A 22,081-nucleotide genomic window follows, 5' to 3' on the forward strand; every position below is an offset into this window, starting at 1 on the left:
AGTCGCGCGCTCTTGGCGCGTTCACGCACAAATAACAGAAAAAAACAACACGTTGTTCTGAGCAAATTGTCGATTAGATTTCAGAGAAGAATTGATTGTCTTTGCATTCAAGTAAGCTCCTTGTCGGTTTCATGCAGCGAAGAGGCTTTATATATGATTACCCCCCCCCCCACACACACACACACACACATACACACAAAAACTTTGAATGAGTATGAATACGACTGTAACATTTGAAGGTTATTTTGCGTAGCCACACCTTTCTGGAGCGGGCATAAACTACAAAAACTACATTTCCCAAGAAGCCTTTGCCGTCCGTATCCAGGAAGATGAGAATGGTTGCCAAGCAAACATTGACCGCACAGCTGGCCATCATTGGGTGAATAACATGGCTGAATTAACTTTCCCACAAGACGAAGGTCAAAGTAAAGCCTGGCGCTTTTTTGAAATGCCACATTGTTAGTAGAGAAGAATGGATCGCACATTTAGAATACGGGAAGTTCGGCCTGGTTCTGGTCGGGTCCAGGTGACTATGATGGATGAATCAGGCCCCTTCAACCCAGCTCCTGCCATGAAACTCTGTGAGGAGGGTGAAGTGGAACTCTATCTGTCCCAGGAGAGGCTGGTAAGGTTGTAAAATGTGCTATATAAATAAAGTTGTATTGTATTGTATTGTATTGTATTGTATTGTATTGTATTGTATTGTATTGTATTGTATTGTATTGTATTGTATTGTATTGTATTGTACCTAATAACCTAGCTACCTAGCTACCTAGCTACCTACCTACCTACCTACCTACCTACCTACCTACCTACCTACCTACCTACCTACCTACCTACCTACCTACCTACCTACCTACCTACCTACCTACCTACCTACCTACCTACCCACCCACCTTTCTACCTATGTACATGTATTAGGGCTGTGCACAAATTAGTCGTATTTATTCAATGGGGCATGGCATATTGAATCCCCTCGTCATCTATCAACTTGTGCAGAAAATGGCTGTCACCAGCTTTTATATTTTTATGACGTACACATTTATGTTGTATCTTGATCAAAGTGAATGTCCTTTATAATAGATGGAAATCCTTGATATCAGCAATACATCTTGGGTAACTGTGCTGAGTTGAGCCTGTCCTTCACAGGAATTACTGTGTGGAACTAAAGATCTGACTCATGTGACCTCACTGGAAATCTGCGTGGACACTCGAGAAAACAGCCTTGGTAACTTTGGTGAGCGACATACTACATCAATGCATATGCAGTGTTGAATGTGGTGTCATTCTTGGAGAAAAAATACATTTGCAGTGTCTAGTATGTATGTTATTTTTATAAGAATACTCATCCTTGTGATAGATATTTGTATGTAATGTCAATATTTCAATATAAAGGTCACAGTCATATGCATAGGAATATGAAAGGTATTATTGCCATTTTAGGAAATGAACTATTTCAGTAAGAATCAAAAAATGGTTATCTGTCCTTCTGGAATTTAATTTAGGGGCTTCAAATGGTCATATTTTTCCTCTTTTAAATAGTTGATATCATTTTCTAGGCTCTTACTTGCCTCAGCTGGTGCTGCTCAAAATGAACAACAGTGTGCTCATGTCTGTAAGGTGAGTAAAACTGACACAATACTTGACCTTAACTTAGTCCTTATGTTGTCTACTTCATTTGGCGTTCGCATATTTGTTGACATCAGCTTCCACTGTGAGCATGCGTTTAAGTCATCCATCAATTTCTCAACCACTTGTGCTCAATACATATAGTGTAGGTAAATGATGTAAGGAAGTAAATATGCAATAGTGACACTAATGTTCCTCTTCAGAGTGTAGAAAATGTCATAAAACATGAAAAACGAGAAGTGTGTTCAAGCAAAAAGGGGAAGGTTCTTAGTTATTCAATAGGCAAAGAATTCCACCTACTAAGCAACTATTAGTGTTTTTATTTAAATTATACACTGTCTAACTCCCAATTTCATTGCAATTGTATATTTTTTCAAATCCCAAGGGCGTCCTCTGGAAGTACACTTCTGCTTAATCAAAGTTTTATTTCGCCCAGAGTTGTTTAAGTGTAGGACAGTTGTAAGGTGATCATTTTCATAACTTCTTACTAACAAATTTATTTTGGTGATGATTTTGAATTTTGAGTATTCAGAGCTATTTAAAAAATAAACTTAAAAATGAGCACCAATCTTACTACGCTATAAATACTGTAAGATGTAATATACCTTTGTCCTCTTTTATTTGCCATATAGAGACCTGGGAACCACCCTGTCCCACCTGCAGGTTCTATGGATGTCTTGTTGCCATCTACAAGGCTTGGATGGCATTTCGACTATTTCCTCGCTCAGGGTATCATTCACAAGTCATAGTTTCTTGTCAAGTACTTGTGTAGTTCAAATATATACAAGCTGTTGAGTTGTTTTTTTGGGGGGCATTTTATCTTCTCTTTTCAGGAATTGTACCTGGCCTTTAACCAAGTGTCCGACTTGAGTCAGGTTGGCATGCTGGAGAATCTACAGGTGTTAGATTTGGAAGGAAATGATGTGAATGACCTTGTCCAGGTTCAATATCTCAGGTTATGTGGCAAACTACACACACTCACCTTGGAGGGAAACCCGGTGTGCCTGCAGCCAAACTCCACTACCACACAAGTAGGTCAATATATGTTTTTATACAGACGCTCAGAGATTCTCAAATGTGGTACACATAATTCTAGTATGCTGGATCCTTCTAGTGTTATGCAAAATAATCACTGACATAAAATAAATACAACCAAACAATATTAGAATGAAGTCTTTTGCTATGCATACAGCCTGTTTAGAGGCACGGTTGTTAATTGGATGTGAATTTAAAAAAAAAAAAATTAAGATTTAAGCAATAATGCTCAAACTCTGCATATTGTAGCAGTAGTTTACAATAATGATAATTATACTTTTTAGGAGTAAAATCTTGGACTTGTTTTTTGAGTGTTAATTTAAATGTACTACGTATGTAAGTGCCCCAATGTAACGCACCCATGTGGTAAGACGGACGTCTGGTTTCTCAAAATCTTCCCCAAGACGTGTGGGTGGCCATTAAGGTGGCCAGTGAGCGGCTAATGTTGGCCATGGCTACCATTGACCACAATGGTTTGCGGCTTCTGCTGATTTACAACAGTTTGGAAAGTTGGGATCCACTGTAAGAGAGTTTACGGTCGCCAGCAGAGAATTAATTAGGAAACTAGAGCAATGAAGGGAGAGGCTGAGCTGAATATGTATTAGGCTTGCGCTTTGTAGCAGCTGTGGGTTTGACTTGGCAACTTGAGTTTGCCAAACTCTCTTTCAAACGCACAAACACAAACAACCGCTCACTTCCTCTCTCAGAAGTCTCACACTCTCTCATTGCTTTCTTTTCCCCTTATTAGTTAGTTATTTGTTCTCTTCTGCACGATGGAAGATGAGAAGTGTTCGGTTCAAACTTGATGAGATTTGATCTAGCCTTGTTGAAACTGGGCCATCTCTAAAATTGCAGTCACAGTAGTTTATTTGGCCTATTTTGCTCACCCCCCCAGATCGAGTACAATTATTACCATGCGGTGAGGGAGTTGGTTCCACAGCTGCGTTACCTTGACAACGCAAGAGTGGAGGATGGCAGGTTGGCCTCAAGCAGCAACTTGTGGGAAGACTGGGCTATTCTCCGAAACTACCTAAGGGACCCCACCCCGACATTGAATGGAGACCGTATGTTTTTGTTGTGGTCTCACCTATTGTTCCAAGATGTTTTAAGGACACACTCAATTTCTTTGTAGAAGCCGAAGGAAACAGTGCATATATCTGGTCCAGCTCAGCCAAGCGCCCTGCCTCCAGCCTCCGGCCTCGGTCATCAGCAAGCACACCTATATCCAGACCTCTATCAGCAAATTCATCTGGGTTTCTATCCAGTCCAGTGTCCACACCCGGTTCTGTGGATTCAGATTTAGCTGAAGTTGAAGAAGACAGCAGTGTCCTGACGCATGGTTACATATTCTGATATTTCTCATGAATGCTAACTTACTGTAGACTTTTTAGGAAATAGTATTTTCCTGTTATGGATGTATTTGATTCTGGGTCTCTTTTTAGTATTGGTTCACAAAGACAAACTCTTAACAAAAAAAGCAGGACTTAGGCTGCATCTTTATATCCTATATGCAGGAGCTGGTAAAATTCTGTTCTGTGGAAACCCTGTCAAGGCAATACGAGCAAGACGTGAAAAGTTGAGGGTAAGTGGCATAAAATAAAGATTTATTTCACTCTGTTGCGAAAGTACATTTTGCTCTGGGATCCAGCTGAAACACAACTACAATATTTTGGTTGGGCATTATTTTTGAAGGGAGACAATTTTATGTATACATTTTATTAACTTTTATTATGTTACATTTGTGCTTATGCGTCGCCTCTGCTGTCATGCTTACTTTTTTCCTTATTTTGGTGTCTGCTTACCTAGCCGTATTAGATTAATGCATTGATTTGTGTTTCCTCACAGACAGCACCCTGTACGTCTACTTTTACCCCCCTTAACCTGCCCATTTATGTGCCAGAGCACACGCTTACCCCTCAAGACCCTGATGGGAAAGAGAGTGGTGGCGACGTGCTTGCTGAACTGAGAACTTGGAGGGAGAAACACTGCAGGTAATTTACTCAGATTATTCTTTTTTGGATGAAAAACAACAACACACTTAAAAATCTGCCTGTTAATTAATGGGACTGTGAAATGGATATGAATACGCTTATCCTCCCAAGGGTTGCGGGTGCACTGGAGCCTATCCCAGCAGTCTTTGGGCAGTAGGCTGAACTTGCCAGTCAACCAATCACAGCTCACCAGTTTTCTGAAACTGAGCCATGACTGGTTTTGACCTGGCAACTGTAATGTCGTTTTCAGTCGACAGGAGATGCATAAAAATTAGAATTTTGCTGCTTAACTCATATCCCACAAAATAAATATTAATCAAAATGTTGTGTTTAGACTAGTGGGGGCACATACAACATATTATTGTAAAGAAAATGTTGGGGTTTACTTCCCCTTTAAGTGACGTCTCCATATACATGACTCACACATCCAGGTATCTCGAAGAAATAGAAAGAGATAGACTACCACAAGTACTGGTTGTTCGACATGGCAACGACGATGAAGAGGCTGATGATGAAGAGAAAGGATTTGATTGTATGAGCGACAGTTGTGATGAAGAACATTGTGAGGATATTCTAGATACAAGTCCATCTAATTCATCTTCCAAATCTATATGTACAGGTAAAAACGCACACTGAAGACACTTTAAAAAAATATATAGTTTTAATAATAAAAATGTTAAGCCGGAGGTGGAGGCTGAACTTAATGTGATGTCAAGTTGTAAAAGGTGACTTAGTGAGACCTGCTAATTCTGCCCATTTTTTTTTTGCATGTCATCTTCAGATGAGTTTGAATCCATGTCGACTGATGTGGATCCCTTTTTCTGTGACAACACACTTTCACCTTGTCCTCCACTAAGTTCCAAATCAGCCTCTTGTCGGAAGAAGCCCATAGGAATCCGTGCACATCGGATTCGAATCAACCTGGCCAATTCAGAACACAATCTTCATTCCTGCAGCGAAGGATGCAAAGTTTTAAAGGCCACAAGTACTGCACAGACTGACCTGCCTTTTAACCAGAAGTTGACAAGAATGAATAAGCTTTGTCCGTCCTTGCCTTTAAACATTAGCCGTCAATATAAATTAAGTAGCCTTGGAGGACAAAGCAAGGATTCCTGGTGAGAAATTATTGCATTCCATTGTAAAAAAAATGTTCTTTTTTTCCCACCAAATTCTTAGTAGTGCAATGTTACAGTCGTGCAATGTTACTTACATACCTCTATGTCCCGATAAAAGACAAGGATGTCTTGACATAATTTCGTCTTTGTTCAAATCTCTGTCCCAAATTCTGAACCACGATACATTGTGCAAGCATGTCTATTTCAATAACAAAAGAAGAAACACACTGAGGTTCAAAAATATAGAAAACAAGATGAAAAATGAGAAAAGCCCATCGCAAAGCTCCCAACCTGTACAAATCCACATCAGAACAATTTGTCCATATTTCCAAAATTTTAACATTTTGTCAGAGCAGCCCACTAGAGCTAACTCTCATGAATGGCAATGGAAAGGAAAACTTTGGCTTTGTTTGTTTGTTTGATTGATTGATTGATTGATTGATTGATTGATTGATTGATTGATTGATTGATTGATTGATTGATTGATTGATTGATTGATTGATTGATTGATTGATTGATTGATTGATTGATTGATTGAATTCATTATTCATCTATTCATTCATTTATTCATTCATGCCTTTATTTATTTACACTCACTCACTGACTCACTGACTCACTGACTCACTGACTCACTGACTCACTCACTCACTCACTCACTCACTCACTCACTCACTCACTCACTCACTCACTCACTCACTCACTCACTCACTCACTCACTCACTCACTCACTCACTCACTCACTCATAAATTGTACTTGAATTTAATTAGATTACATCTCCCTGTCTTTCAGTTTAGAGATGGACGTGTACAGCCTGGCAACAAAAGTGAACTGTCAAAGATCCTGGACAGAGCACCAGCTTCAAATGCCTTCAGAGTGAGCACAAATTAAACTGACACCAGAATTAGCAGAATTAGAAAGTCTCGACTAGGGCTATATTATTTTATGCTTTTATTTTTGGTTTTGATTTTTTTTTTATTTCTGCAAGTGCACAACACATTTGTTACAGTTCCATTTCACATTTGACATGGCTTGTCGAAAAGGGAAGCAGGTTGAAGCAATTTGCTTATCTAGTCCCTTTATTGAAACCGTTCCCAACAATTTTTTAAAATATACATATACTACGTAGTATATATGAGGCCCAACCATAAATTTCTAAAAACAGAGACCAATTACTTGACTAATGACTGTCATTGTATTTTACTCTGACTTATTACTTTTAAATCTCCTAACATGCCCTGTTAATAGGACTATATAACCATAAAACAGGACAAATGCTCTGCAACTGTGATAAAACAGTAGTTTTTGCAGTTATGAGAAGATAATTGCTACGTATTTCAGTTGAAATATTGATACTTTCACACAAACTATATTACAAATATGAATAAACATTGTGATAACTTTTAGGCTCAGGTTTAAGGTAAAAAAAATGTTTTTATTTTTTCTCTGTTGTACATACTGGTTATTCGTGGTGTGATAGCCCTACATGCCACATGAGGGCACTATGTCAAAAGGATGCATTACAGCAGACAAGTCTTGAAGTTATTAGATCTGGAGGTAGCCAGAATATCTTGATGGGTAAATGGCAAATTGGCAATGCAAATGATTTACAAGTTAAGCGCATGGGGAACATGTTATCCTTGGTCAATGAAAAGCAGCCATTTAAAACTCAATATTCTGCTGTCTGTAATGTGCCACTGCCTACCTCAGGGTGCTCTAAAAAATGGTTGTCATGTCAGTGTTGAGAATAAGAATATTTTCTCAGGCCCCATCAGTCACAGGCCAATCGGTTGTGTTGCACCAGGGAGAAATATAAAGCATGCAGCACACCAGACACCGAGGACCCAAATTGGTGAAACCTGATCTAGTTGAAGGGGTGGCCATCTCAAGTTCTGCCAGGCCTACAATGGGCCTTTAGCTTGACCTTACAGGTGGCAAATCTGCAAGGTCATGGGTTTGGGTAATAATTCTGCTTCCAACCCTGGTACGTAGGATTTAAAAGAGGAAAACTTCTTAGACTCAAGCACACCCCAGTTTTTGTTTTTTATTTCACTTCACTTATTTTCTTATCAAGTTCAGCTCACGCAGCTGTCAAAGTGATAATTCGCACAACACACTATAACAAAAGCAAAAAGGTTTAGCTAAAACAATTGCTGTAGTAGTCCTGGAGTCGTCTCTGCAAAGTGATTACAGCTCAACTGATCTTAAAGCCCCTACTTTATGTGTCTTTGTTGACCTGACGTTTGAAGATACAGTACTATAGATGAAATTCTGACAGAGTGCTATTTAGGGATTTGTATCTCTTGTACAGCCTCTTCCCCTCTTGAGACAGATTTAAAAACCTCTATGGTCCTTGACTGTAAAAAACAACGATGATCCCATTTGAAGTGCAGCCCACAGAGCTCTGATAAGAGCTCTCAGAATAAACCTCTGACCTGAGTGAAGTCCAGTGGAATCTTGTATGGTTCACGTAAAACTACAAGTCCACACGGTTGTTGTTGTTGGGAACCAGCGTGAACCTTTGCACAGAATAGTGGTGGCTTTGCTGTTGACGGTGATGGGTGCACCAAATTTATCCGGTTTCTGAACGGCCTCCATCAAATTGTAGTTTAATGAGTCAAGCATGTTTGTGAATTAGTGGGTAGATAGTGGAGACCGCGCTAGAGTGGGGTTATCTGAAGGCACATAGAAATGGGAGTTGTGTCAACTGGCCAAGTGTGCCCAGTCCCCTTGTGGACTTCATTACTGTTCTTATGATTAGGACAAAATTCCACCCGTGTGAAGTAAGAGCATGTGTCACAAGTTTTCTTTTGGACTGATGTGTGGACAAATTGATGATCCGTGCTGCGCTTGACTTCGGTTATCTGAATGCCCATGGTGACAGGTTCAGGAATATCTTGATGAGACACTTTTACCGGCTTGTCATTTGGTCGGCGGACACCATGTTGGACTCCCATCAGGGAGCTATTATGCAGTTGGCATATATCAGGGACTATGGTGATGGGTTGGGTAGCAGCTTGAATGTTTTTTTCATGCCTGTGGATTGGGTGCAAAGTCTGCCTACTTGGACATTCCAGTTGGGTTATCTGAAGACCCTTTGAGATTTCTTGATGACTGTGTTTACAATCCTTGCGGACTGGGGGACGGACGCGGTGTGGATTGTGCCTGCATTCCGGGTTGGTTTTCTTCTGATGCGGCCTAGACTGCAATTGTGTTACATAAGGGACCAAGGGAATTGATGGTAAAATATCTTGATCACCTTGTCTTGCATCACTGAGGATTGGTGGATAGATATGCTTAACTTCTGAATTACACTGGTAGTCAGTTTTCTGAGTGTGTGTCCTTGGTTGACGTGTAGTCTGCTGTTGGGTGGGTTGCTTCTTTTTAGATTTGTCAAAGTCCAGGGTGATGGTTTGAAATGGAACTTCCTGAGTGCCACTAGCATTCTTGTAAATTGGTGGGGGGGCTTTCTTTTGATTTACTTTAACATCCAGTTTGGTTATTTGAGGGCCAATAGCCATTGGTAGTGTGGCAGTATTCTTCGTGTGCTTGGGACACCGATGTATCAATGGGCGGGTCTTTTGTTGAAAGACTCTAGACTGCCGTCCACTACTCCTTAGTTTAGTTGCCCTTGGTGGACCACTGCTTTTTTCTGGGATGTTCCGCAGTTTGGTTATATAAGGAGCCACAGATATAGGTTTGAAGGGAGCTTGTCTTATAGGTTTGTTGTTAGGCTCACGCTTATGGCGGAAGACACTCTGCTGGCAAGGACGGCAACTGAGCTGTGTTTCCTGAAGGCCAAAGGTGATGGCTTGCAGAAAACTCTGCAACTTTTTTACGGTATTCCCAGAGAGATGTAAGCAAATCTTGTGAGTAGCAGCAGCCTTGGAGACAAAAATACGCAGAATGCAAGAATTAATGTTTCATTGACCTTTTTTTTTGTCGACAAAGAACATATTTAAGAATCTGTAATTTACTTACTACCTATTGTGACACAATAATGTGCTCCTATGCACATTTTTTTATCTGTTTGAACAGTAATTTTATTTGCTATCTACAATTGTGGTTGATGTTTGCAGTGGTGTTTAACTGTGTGTATGTATATATAGTATGCATTTATGAAGACTTTTCATCTTCCACTTAGTTGGCACTACATTTATGTGCGTATGAAATTTGCGACCTAACTTTTACAACAGTAATTTGACACTTGGAGAAAATCACAGCTTGTTTGTGGGTTTAGCTGCTCCGAATGTTTGTCCACAGCAAGTATAAAGTTGAGATCAGGTATTTGACTTTGTCATTGAAGAACATTCAATTATGTACTGTCAAATTGTCTCGTTTCATTTTTTTTCTGTCGCAATAAAACCACTGAAATCGGTGAAGGAAGACAATGCTTTGTCTGTGAGTGAAACATTAACAAAAGTCAAGAATACGCTGGTGAAAGTAGGGATGTGATTATCAATCTCGTTGCGAGACACCTTTCTGAAACAATAAGTGAGTGCAGGAAAGTCAGAAAACATTCATACAGCGTCACCTGTTCTGGAATTGGATTCTTTGGGCCAAACCAACGCCAACTTGTATCAGAATGAAGGAGAGAGAAAACTATGGACAAGAAAAGGAACAACTCGATAGCTGCTTAATGAACGGGCTCTCCAGGGTTTGACTGCTAGCAGATGTATCGACTGTAACTCAAGTCTTCTCACATTACCCAAAATTATTAAAAAATTGTGATATGGGCCTTTATAGTACAGATGTAGTACAATATACCACACAAAAAATTAAAGGCAAAGAAATTGAATATCTTTCAGTGACCAAATCAGTATCTTGATCTCAACCCGACAACATGCAACATGCTTGTCACTTACTGAAGGCAATGTAGGAAGACCCACAAACTGTCTAGCAAAGCATTTCCACCAACTCAGAGTTGAATGATGTCCAGGGCATCTAGACTTCAGGCAGTCAATGACTGCAAAGCATTTTCATCCAATTAGTTTTCAATTACAGTATGTCAAATGTCCAAATACTTGAGAAATTGTACATATTCTGTAGTCTACATTTGGGTGTCTTTTGTATTGTAAAATTCATGGTGTGGAGATTGTAATTGCCTAAATACTTTTGGGCATTGCTTTATCATAACCCTGCTGCTCTTTGCAGGGCTTCTTTTATTTATTTATTATCGATAGAATATAATTTAGTACCACTACTTGGAAATTCCACTTTTGCAGCTGCTCAGTGGACATATCAGCACACAAGAATAGGAATATTTAAAAACAAATCCTATAATATTTATGTGTATGTTTACAATATCTCTATCCACCTCAGTTTTAGATGGAGAGCACTTTAAATAACACAACGCAAAAAGTGCTCTATATATCTCGGAACATCAAATATCAAGCGATGAGAGTGAGCAGGAGTAGAGCGGCAATGTATATGGCAACTGTATATTAATAATAAATACCATACAGTATGTGGATGCAAATGGCAGACAAGGGCTGGGCAGTTATGGAAAAACTAGTAATCACGTGATTATTTTGAGGCATATTGAAATCACAATTCATAAAGCAAATTTTCATTGATTTTAAAATGTATCTATTAACCTACTAAAACCCTACTACTTAAAACTACATCATAGCCTCATGCCTATTCCTTTTGTCAGGTACACAATGAACTTTGCAATATCACAGAAAATTTACACCGCTTTTGCATTTTCATTCTGCTACATTTACACCTTTGCTGGCTTGCATGTCAGCACACATTTAAATTGAGAATAAGCATCTTCTTTTCATCTCTATGTCATATTTATTTTGATGCTATTTTGTTGTTCTACTTTTCTTTTCACAAGTTTGGGGACTTACTGGGTTAATGTGGGACCTCGAGGATCATATTTCTATTTTGCTTGATATCGTGGAAAACTTGAATACTCGATTTTGAATATAAATTCAAGGAATAACCACAAATTAAAACAGGAGCAAAGTAAAATAAGAATATACTAAAATAATTGTTATTAAAAGGAACAATAAATGAAATAAACTCGCTGATGTTTATGCTTTGGCCCCTTAGGGGTAGTGGGGTGCCGTGCATGCATGTATACACTTATGATAAGAGTGGAAGAAGAAAGTTACTCTCAAGCTCTCTGAATAAAACTCGTTTTACACGGATTGGGAATATGTGCCTTTGAGTATTATTGTTACCTGTGTGTGTGTGCGTGTGTATGATGTATGTTCCTACGGCATTTGGGCGTGAATATTTGTTATTTGAATGACTATCACTCCTGGAGGTCGATGCTAATTTTCTGTTACCATGTCAATGGGATTTTACATTAACGTTTGCATTAGCACTGGCGATGTTTTAAAAACAAAACATTATTGTATTTCAATATAGAATGTGTGTAATGCTTGTAAACTTCAATGCGATGTCATTAAACTGCTAAAAGCATGCTCAGCTACAGCGGATTCATATAATGGCAGACTGGAATGATTGTGAATAGTAGAGTAGAAATAATAGAAATAGACAGCAGCATTGTATGTAGCATGAAAAACTATAAACTATACTTGCATCAAGAATTTGTGTACAGCATAAATGGAGACTGAATTAAATACCAGCAATAATAACTGTAAATACAGTCAGAGCTGAATGGAGATAATAAGCAGAATACGCAAAAATAGTCAAGTGATATTGTATGTGATGAGTATACATGGATGGACAGTAGGCTACTATGCTGTACTTAGCAGTTGAGAATAAATCCAGCAAGAATGACTCTCAGTAGCTGAGTGACGGCTACAACATGTACAAACATATAGTTGAGAATGTGCTATTGAGAGCAGTAGTGTTTGTGAAATCCATTAAAACAATTTGCTAACCTAACCTTATCCGGTAACATGATTGGAAGTGTCTTCTTTCAGGGGAAAATGTCATTGGAATACATGAAGTCAATATGTGGGTGAACTACCTTTCTTATAAGGTCATGCATCTCAACAAAAGATAATCTCCCAAGATTATGTTTGATGGCATATCATAGGCATGATATCATTATATTATAACAATTCTGTGACATCATCAAAGCCATGTGATATGACGTAATGCTTCTAAATAAAACATTAGGTGTACTGTGTTTTGTAAGATTACGGGCAATGTATTGCCTTTCAGAGTTGAATATTTTTTAGTCAGCGAGCCGGCAACTGGCTTATCAGGATCCAATTGCAGAGTCAAAAACTTGTTGTTGGCTGTACATCCTTGAGGCACATTCTGCAGTGTTGATTTAGGCATGTAAACATGTCGTGAACAGGAATGTTTAAAGTACAGTGTGTGAGCATGATTTGGCTCATTGCCATTCAGCCATGAAACTTACATAACAGAGCTGAAACTCTTCATTTAGAAATGTAACTTTTTTATTTATATTTTTTTTGGAATACAAACATAGAAAGGATGAATGAGGAAAATCAAGAGAAAAGAAGGTAGGTCACCAAAACAATATGTATAAATAACACTTAAAGGCTGTATCATCCATATTAAAGGGTTTGTCGTGTTCAGATTTTACAAAACAGTATACATTTCTCCAGTAATTTGTCCCCTTAAACTGTTGTAAAACTTAAATGTCAATTCTATGAAGCAATATGCTTAAAGCAGGTGTAATCCCCAGGATGCAAATTCAGACTAACATGTCAATCAAGTTATCCAATTTATAGCTAACATATTGCCAAAATCTTGATTGTAAATTTATCAAACAAAGACTCAATGGAATACAGTAGTGTAGAGCAGGGGTTTTCAAATGGCTTTGTCCAAGGGACCACCAAGAAGCAACTCGGGGACGACTGCTTCGGCGAAATATTTTATTTTGCACCGAAGGAGGATAGACCTATACAGGCTATTTATTTGCATCTCTGTCTATTTTGGGAATCTCAGCTACGTTTGACATAATTTGGATGAATAAATGATTCACAAAATTAGCTGGAAAATAAATCTTCTAAATAATAAATCAATTTTATTTTTAAAATGTTACAATTATTTCCCATTTCAGCAGCACGTTGTAGCACTGGTTTGCATGTCCGCCTCACAGTTAAGAGGATGTGGGTTCGATTCCACCTCCGGCCCTCTCTGTGTGGAGTTTGCATGTTCTCCCCGTGCCTGCGTGGGTTTTCTGCGGGCACTCCAGTTTCCTCCCAGTTCCCAAAAAACATGCATGATATGCAGATTGAGCACTCCAAATTCGCCGTAGGTGTGAGTGCGAGCGCGGATGATTTTCCATTTCCAGTTTTGCGGCCCACCTGCAATGCCGCCACGTACCACTCTGCTGTGGAGGGAAACTTTTGAAGAAGTAATGTACACTTCCCTCATTCCAAGAAAACTGCTGGAATGTGTTTTCGCCTTAGGAAACCACTTTGTTTTGACTTCAGATGAGTCATTTTTATTCAGGAACGCTACCTTGGAATACCTGGAAATACGGATAGTACGAGTTGAGACAGGTTTGGGACATGCTGTTTGTAAAGTACTGCCAACGTAAAGTTCTCTTCACGAGGAACATTCGATAGTCAGCAAGACAAACTTATTTTCTGTTAACACATTCATAGCTAAGTGGGAAAAAAAATGAATTTTACAACTGCAATAATTTAGAATTGAAATATTCTGTTTTTTGGATGTTGCAAGTAAGTTGTCTTATTTGTATTTGTATTTCCTGGATGTTGCAAGTATCTTATTTGTATCAGTCCATCCGTCCATCCAGCCATTTTCCATACCGCCTGTGCCCACGGATGTTGCGGGCGTGCTGGAGCCTATCCCAGCAGTCATCGAGCAGTAGGTGGGGGACACCCTGAACCGGTTGCCAGCCAATTGCAGGGCATAAGGAGACAAATAACATCACACCTAGGGGCAATTTAGAGTGCTCAATCAACCTACCATGCATGTTTTTGGGATGTGGGAAGAAACCAGAGTGCCCGGAGAAAACCCACGCAGGCACAGGGAGAACATGCAAACTCCACACAGGACCAGACCTGGAATCGAAACCACACCCTCCTAACTGAGGCGGACGTGTTAACTGATATTTGTATCAGTAATTTGTAAAATTATTAAAATTATATATTATATACACATTGTAAAATTGTATTGGTGCAAATACGACAGGTTTTCAAGATTCTCATTTGCTTCCTTTTAACTCACGAAAACAAAGATGTGGTCTAATGAAATTCTTAATAGGCTCCAGCACACCCGTGACCCTTGAGAGGATAAAGCGGTTCGGGGAAAAAATCATTTCGCTTTAATTTGAAATGACAACCGGAAATGTTAAAATATCTTTTCCGGAATGGCGTAACAAAGACTAGAGTCGGCTCTGTATCGTATCGATTAAACGTCTATTGCCGCTGCACCGCTCACTGTAAGTTGTGTTCAGTTGTCTTCCATCTGCTGAGTTGCTGTGTGTCGCTTATGTGGAATACAGCACTATATAAGAGACTCGCTCGGTGATGCAACAAGTGGTGCACCTGCAGATTTCATTCTCGGTAGAAAGTTGCAGTACGGTCTGTGCGAACTCGTTAAAAAAGCTGCAGTTGCACGTCTCGTTGTCGAGTACTTGTGCGTAAACACGTATTGGCCAAAACACGACGTGTTTTGCTACTTTTTAGTATCTTTAAATAAGTTCACCAAAATTGTTACATAGGCCTAACAACACTAGTTGGATACATAATAATAATAATAATTATATATATATATATATATATATATATATATATATATATATATATATATATATATATATATATATATATATATAATTAAATTATAATTATAATTTTTTATAATTATATATAAAAATCAGCAAATAGAGTACATTTTTACATTATTTTTCATATTAACTTTGACTAACATTTTTGTTGCAACGCTTAATATGACTGTTTTGGCTTTCATTAGACTACCTAATATTGTGGCCTCTATGATACCATTTGAAAACCAACAAATATGCCAAGAACAGTTTCTCATCGATGGGGTGCAATCATAGTGAAATAGTGGTTTTAGCACATCTTCCTCATGTTCTGAGTTTCAGGGATTTGAATTTCAACTGGTAAACTATCTTAATCCCACGTTCCAAAAACTCACAATTGTCCATATGTGGGATGGTTGTTTGTCTTGGAATAGACTCCATCTCACCCTTGATTCTAATGAAGACAAGCACTATAATGACTAGATGATTGCATCTTGAGGGGTTCTTCATCCTCATTGGTCTTGCACATCAACTTCAGACACCTTTAATAACTCATGTAAATTTGTGACATTGGTGATTTACTAGCATGTCAAGACACACATCTAAGCAGTAGTATGTTTTTATGATCATGAGAATCTAAAATCAAAAACACAAATTTTGATTACTTGCCGAGCCCTTTTGCCACACAATAGGTTGTCTATTGCTCCCATCCTGTCTGTTCATGTCCTGTACTGTTTGCTATTTATTATGCTGCTGTTAAAGTATATTCCTTCTTAAACCTCATTCTGTTTGACTGCATTCGCAAAAAAATATGCATGTATTAGGATGAGATGAGTGCTACAGACAGCAAAGCAGTTTCGGTATGGTAAGGTATACAGAGCCACTATTTTGTATGATTAAATGGCCAAACATGACAGGTTTAAAAAAAATATCTCATGCTCTGCATAGATTATTTTTTTCTTTATCTCAATCAACCAGTTTGAGTTGGTTGGAATTTGAAATGCCACACAGATACATGAGAATAGTGATCTATCATTTTTAGGTCACAAAGGTAGTACGTTTAGATAAATATCCAACTTTAATGAATTTAGAGTACACGCATGCACACAAGCGCATGCATATATATATACACAATCACGCACACAGATTTCTGCACTCAATTTTGGAGCTCTTAATATATTTTGGGGTTGCAAATTAAGGTCAATATATTCTAAAACCGCTCTATTTTTCTTGTGCTAGCAAGCATTGGTAAGTTCTCAACAATCATCTTTTTTGTTTGTTCCCCCCCCCCCCCCCTCCCTTTTTTCCCTCCTCTGCTCTCCTTGTCTTCACATGCCACCCACAAGCACCACGCTTGTCTCCCCCTCCCGACTCAACTCTGCCATTTGGGAGTGGTGTTGGAGCAGTCATGTGACTTTTTGTCTGAACAATTGCTTATGTTTGCCATTGGATGATTTCTTTCAAAGAGCGTCGGTTGCGTAGGCAACGGGGAATGGCGGCACCACTTCACATTGCTCTTCAGCTGCCCCCTCCCCTCTGCACTGCTCTAAGCATGTATGTGTCTCTCCCATAGGCAGCGGTGGATCAGGTAGCGCAAACTGTCAGAAGCAGGCTTGTCTCACTCTTCCTCTGCTCCCTCTTCTCCTTTTTCATAAGACAGACACTCACAGAGACAGGCTGGCTGCAAGAGGTGAGTGACAAAAATGACCACATTGTCTCCGTAATTGTAAAACATGATGCAGAAGAAAGTTGAGTTCTTCTCGGGTTTTGTTTTATTTTTTTCTTATTTAATTGTGCCTTTATATTATTAAGGTTATATTGTGGATTGGAAACTGGATCGATGAGGTGTGTTTTATTAAACTGTGTTTTTTGAAAAGAGTCATACAACAAATTTCAACCCCTGTGGGTGAAAATTGTAAATTTAGAAATTTACATAGTTAATTTTTGGGATAATTCATTTGTTATGCTAAGGCACATGAACTTCAATTGGCTTAAAGTAATGGTAATGTTTCTTCTGTGGTCCATTTTCCACTTTACTTGCCCGAAAATATTGCCCATCAGAATACAAATAAACACATGAATCAAAACGTGACTATCCTGAAATGATACCTTCTCTGCTCCCCTTCTTGGGCTCCACCAACCAGGTGGTTGTGTCTGTGTTTAGTTTCTATGGAAACGCAAGACGCCCATTCCCTGCCCCTCCCTTTTCATGCACTCTATCTGATGACCTGAAGGACCTTCTGCTATTCACATACGCAGCATCTGTTTGGGAAAAACTTCACCCTTTCATCAAAAGGCACATTGAAAGGAGGGTTTGCTACTGGCAGTAGTCACCAGGACAAATCTGGCACTAATGCTCTGTTGAAGCATTTGACCAAAACCATTATGTCACCACTGTTGTGCAGAGAATACAAACACATCAGCATATTTGTGATATGTCGGCATGGCATCTGACAGCAAGCGGCACAAACCTTCACACATGGCCATTGTCTAGGAGCTGATGAGTAAGATAGCATATCTGATAACAGACAATCATTAATTCAGACTCATGTGCGGCCAGTCTTAGCTCACACTCCAACCCTGAAGAGGATGGTGATGGGACTCTTTAAAATTCAACAGGTCATTACGCTTGCAATTGGGGGGAATCCGTTTTGCATATGTACTCTGCTTGAAAATACAGCATCTGTTGTTGCGGTTGTATGAAAAGAGTCTTAATATGCAATTTTGTCAACATGTTTGTGTGCAAGTGGGAATATTGTCGAAGAAGCGACTTTTGTTTTCTTTTTTTGCTTCTTGTGTGCATAATGCATGATCCAAGCTACAAAGGACTTCGAACTTTGACAGCTACCGCTTGGTTTTGACCTGGAAAACCACAGAGGGGAAAGGCTGGCAAGGCTGGTCTAGTGAAAGTGTTGTTCCTGCAGGTGTTTGCATAGTTCTTTTCAACCATATGATAAACAATGTTGGAAGTAAATGCACAGATGACTGATCTGTTAAGGGACCAATTGGAAGACTCTTTGGACTTGACAAATTGATCCAGTACCTTAAAAGTCAAACAAACGCTGTGAGGTAAACCGAGACAAACACTGAGCGAGAATGTCCGGTGGCCTCAGCCTTGGTCTGTGTGGGGCTTATGAAGCTTTTGTTCAACTCCGACCCCTGACCTGTTACCACCTGACAGCTCCCAGGCCACAAACCCACATTTCCTGTCCCTTTAGATACCCAACCCTGCCTTTGGCTTTGGTTTTTGTTTAGATAAAGGTAAAATCAGCAGTTCTAACCCTAACACTGGCCACCATCTTGTTTTACAATAAATAATGACTGTCTCAGATGACTGGCTTGCTATTGGTGTGCATTTGTTAAAAGGTTGGTGGGAATGAAAAATGTCATCCAAGAGGAATGAGAAAAATGCATTGAGAGTTTTATAGATGCAACTAAACCATGGTCACTATCTGAGTTTTTAACACTGGATGGATGGTTGTCTGAAATGGGCCTTTAAACACCTAGTATGTAGATATTGCATTAATAACCAGATATTTGCAGCTAGAATAGTCATTTACCTTATTAACAATGTATAGAATGTATTCTTGATTAGTTTATTGTTATCCTCATTGAAAAATAGCCATTTTATTTAAAAAAAAAAAAAGGATATTTCTATGTGACCACAAACTTTTGAACGGTAGTGTAGGTCAAATGTTTAAGTTAAAAGCATTTTGTCTACAGGTTCCCAAAAATGTGACACATGTTGTAAAGCCAGCCTGAACTGGTTGAAAGAAGAAAAATAGGGAAAAAATGGCAATGAAGAAATTGCCTTGGAAGGATTGATTTATTACCCAAGACTGCTTTCAATAGAAAATTTGCAATCGTGTGAAAATATGCAACATGAATCTTGAAAATCCTCAGAAAAAGCTAAAACAAGTATGTGAGATTAAAAAACATGAAAACATAAAATAAAACCATAATTAGACAGCCATACTATATTAAGGCATTTTTCACATGAAGGGCATGCGTACCACCTCGCCTATTTTGCTTTAAGACAGATTTAAACAATGGCTTTGGAGAGTTTTTGGTAGTATGATGCTACTTTATTCACTGTCCAGGCTACTTTATTCACTGTCCAGGCTTGGTCGACTGTAAGAAGTTTACTCGATGAGAAGATGGTGTCAACTAGGACGAGGGGAGGATGCAAAGCGCATTTGGACCTTAATGCTATTCATTCATGGTGCATAAAAGCCAACAAAGACATAATCAGCATGCATTCCCCTTTGCCCTCTACTACTCTGAACCTTTTTGAACCCCTGGCAAACCCACTTGGTCTATTGCCATCATAACCTTCTTCTCCCCTCTTAGTGGATTTATGGATTAATCACCACTCTTTGGGTGGATGAGAATATATCACTTGGTTTGAGATTAATTTAATTTTTTTGTGGTGATAAATAATGCAATTGAATCTTATGAAAGAACTGTTTGTAATACGTTTTAGGGCTCGGTTGTCTGTTTTCTTTGGCTTCTTTGTTGAATGAAGAGGGGCAGGCAAGTGGGAGCAAAGAAAGGGGGGGGGGGTTCAAGAATGTTTGAGTCACAGAAAATGAGGGATGATATATGTGGGGTTGGACAGAGACGGGTGGACTGAAGAAGGCACAGCAGTAGGAGGTGCCCCGAAGAATGCCTGGAAGGTGTCAGGAAACTTTGGGAGGCTTTGGACTGCTAATCCTCCTCGCAGGCCTGTTGTGTTTCTATCTTCAGCTCTATAAAACATTTGTGCATGATTTTGGAAATCTCACAAAAAGCCCTTGAAAAAATTCTGTGTAGATTTCATGATGGACACACACATTATCCTCTTAAGCTTTATACCCTGCCAAGGTACTGGATGTGCTTACTTTTCTGCTCCTTCAAAATGTCACCCCTCAGCGGCACCTTAACCTTTTCTCACTTTGGCCGTTGGTACAGTAAGTCCTCCAGAGACTTTTACTTGACTGTTCTTTAAGTGATTTGTCTGACAGTACAACTTAGATGTGCCAAAAGCATTGCTTCATAGACCGAACACTAAAGCCCTCAGAAGTGAAAAGAATTCCTCATGGGGGCGAGCCTGGCGAAAGGGTTTGCGTGTGTGTGTGTGTGCATGCGTGCGTGCATGTATGTGTGTGCTTTTATTTGCATAATGTACCTTACTGCAGTTTCTCGTATGCACACATATTTTACATGACTTAACATATTCATAGCAGCATTATGTTTGTTGTTTATGTGTTCATTTGGAATATTGTACACCAGATGCCATATAAAAAAAACTTATGAAGCCGGTTTTAACTTTGGCCCGAATTTGATTTACATCAGATTTGCCTTGAATTTGAAAGAACTTTATTGTATGAAATAACATTTCTCATCTGGTTTAAAAAAGGGATGTAAGTTTGGCAAGTATTGAAAAACAGCGAAACAAAATAATATATCATATCATACTATATCTAATGCGTCATGTAGTGGTGTACCTAGAAATGCAACTCGGTGCTTGGAGTTAACACGTGTCTAAATGGGACAGGGGAACTAAAGCGTCCTCTCTCAGCCTCTCTATTTGCCGATTTGCTAATTATTTACTTATCAAACTTATCTTGTAGTAGATATTTACTTATCAAACTTATCTTTGATAAGCAGACATGTGATGTCATGCACGCTAAGATCATGACACCTCTGATCCGCTGGTGAAAGAGGACTTGTCAATTAATCTTTGAAAGATTAAAAAAAAAAACATTCTATCCACATTTCCATCCCTTAATTCCTACAAAAAACATGACTTTATTTCAAATTGACAGTGCAGAACATTCACAAACATCTGATTGGTCTAATTCACAATTACTGTATGTGATTTTTTTTTTTTTTTTGTCACCACTGCTCTCTGAGGGAGACCATAAATCTGATCCGCAATGAAAATTAGCTTGACAGCCCTGCCATAAAGGGTTATATTAACCTTGTCAAATACAGTACAGCATGTCTCAGCAAATACAATAATAAACATTTGACCCAATATACTGCTGTACACTTCCTCTTAGTATACTAACCTAACCCAGACAATTCTTCGGGTCAGACATTGCTGTATTTATTTTCACGATGAACAGCAGTCTTTTTGTTCCACACAAAGACCTGTTGGTATCAGGTGCAGTATCAGTTTTAAGTTTCATGTACGTATGGGTGGTGGTCAAGCCCTAAAGTGAAGAGAGACACCAGTTTTAAGGTGCTTTGGAAACAAAAGAGTTAAGTTTAATGTTGTTTTATGTTGGCTCTTTGCTTAAACAATTTTTTTTCTGCAGTGTAGGTGCACCTGGTCTCCTGTTCTATGATGTCATTCCTGAGCAAAGCAAGCAAAAACAAACAAACCTGACATTCACTTGCGTAATCAGCTGTTCATTTCACACAAGGTCAGGGGTGGGTGGGTTATAAATTGTGCAAACAGTTCTAACTGCATACTAAGATGCAGTATATTTGTCAGATAAAAAAGGAGACAGTATGAGGAAACGGATATAGAGAGAGCATGACGTTATAAACACTTACCTGAAAAAGGAGGAGGTACCTGATCTGTCAGCACAGCAGGAAAGGGTGGGGAGAAAGAGTGACAGAAGGAGGAGTGACT

General features: G+C 39.0%; 1 protein-coding gene and 1 long non-coding RNA gene across 4 annotated transcripts; one reads left to right on the plus strand and one right to left on the minus strand.

The window, feature by feature from the left end:
- The first annotated feature begins 154 nt into the window (after positions 1-154).
- lrrc56 (leucine rich repeat containing 56) lies at positions 155-21,866 on the plus strand. Of its 3 annotated transcripts, none has more exons than XR_007482170.2 (14): positions 155-625; positions 1,150-1,237; positions 1,560-1,620; positions 2,262-2,358; positions 2,463-2,660; positions 3,560-3,728; positions 3,797-4,003; positions 4,179-4,246; positions 4,510-4,655; positions 5,087-5,274; positions 5,437-5,770; positions 6,561-6,644; positions 17,033-17,149; positions 21,767-21,866. XR_007482170.2 is itself a non-coding variant. In XM_049723180.2 (12 exons), the coding sequence occupies exons 1-12, from the start codon at positions 473-475 to the stop codon at positions 6,646-6,648; spliced, it is 1,797 nt and encodes a 598-aa protein (XP_049579137.1). In that variant the 5' UTR covers positions 155-472. The 3 variants fall into 3 exon arrangements, 1 of the variants encoding a protein (XP_049579137.1); XR_007482169.2 differs by having other exon boundaries at positions 21,762-21,864; XM_049723180.2 differs by lacking the exons at positions 17,033-17,149; positions 21,767-21,866 and having other exon boundaries at positions 6,561-6,648.
- On the minus strand, positions 7,183-12,756 carry LOC137840400 (uncharacterized). The gene is made up of 4 exons (XR_011087019.1): positions 12,634-12,756; positions 10,634-10,734; positions 10,303-10,370; positions 7,183-9,652 (listed from the first exon to the last, which is right to left on the minus strand). It is a non-coding gene; the product is annotated as an uncharacterized lncRNA (long non-coding RNA).
- Positions 21,867-22,081: the final 215 nt, after the last annotated feature.

The sequence above is a fragment of the Syngnathus scovelli genome, chromosome 6, assembly GCF_024217435.2.
Source record: "Syngnathus scovelli strain Florida chromosome 6, RoL_Ssco_1.2, whole genome shotgun sequence".
Taxonomy (NCBI): Eukaryota; Metazoa; Chordata; class Actinopteri; order Syngnathiformes; family Syngnathidae; genus Syngnathus; species Syngnathus scovelli.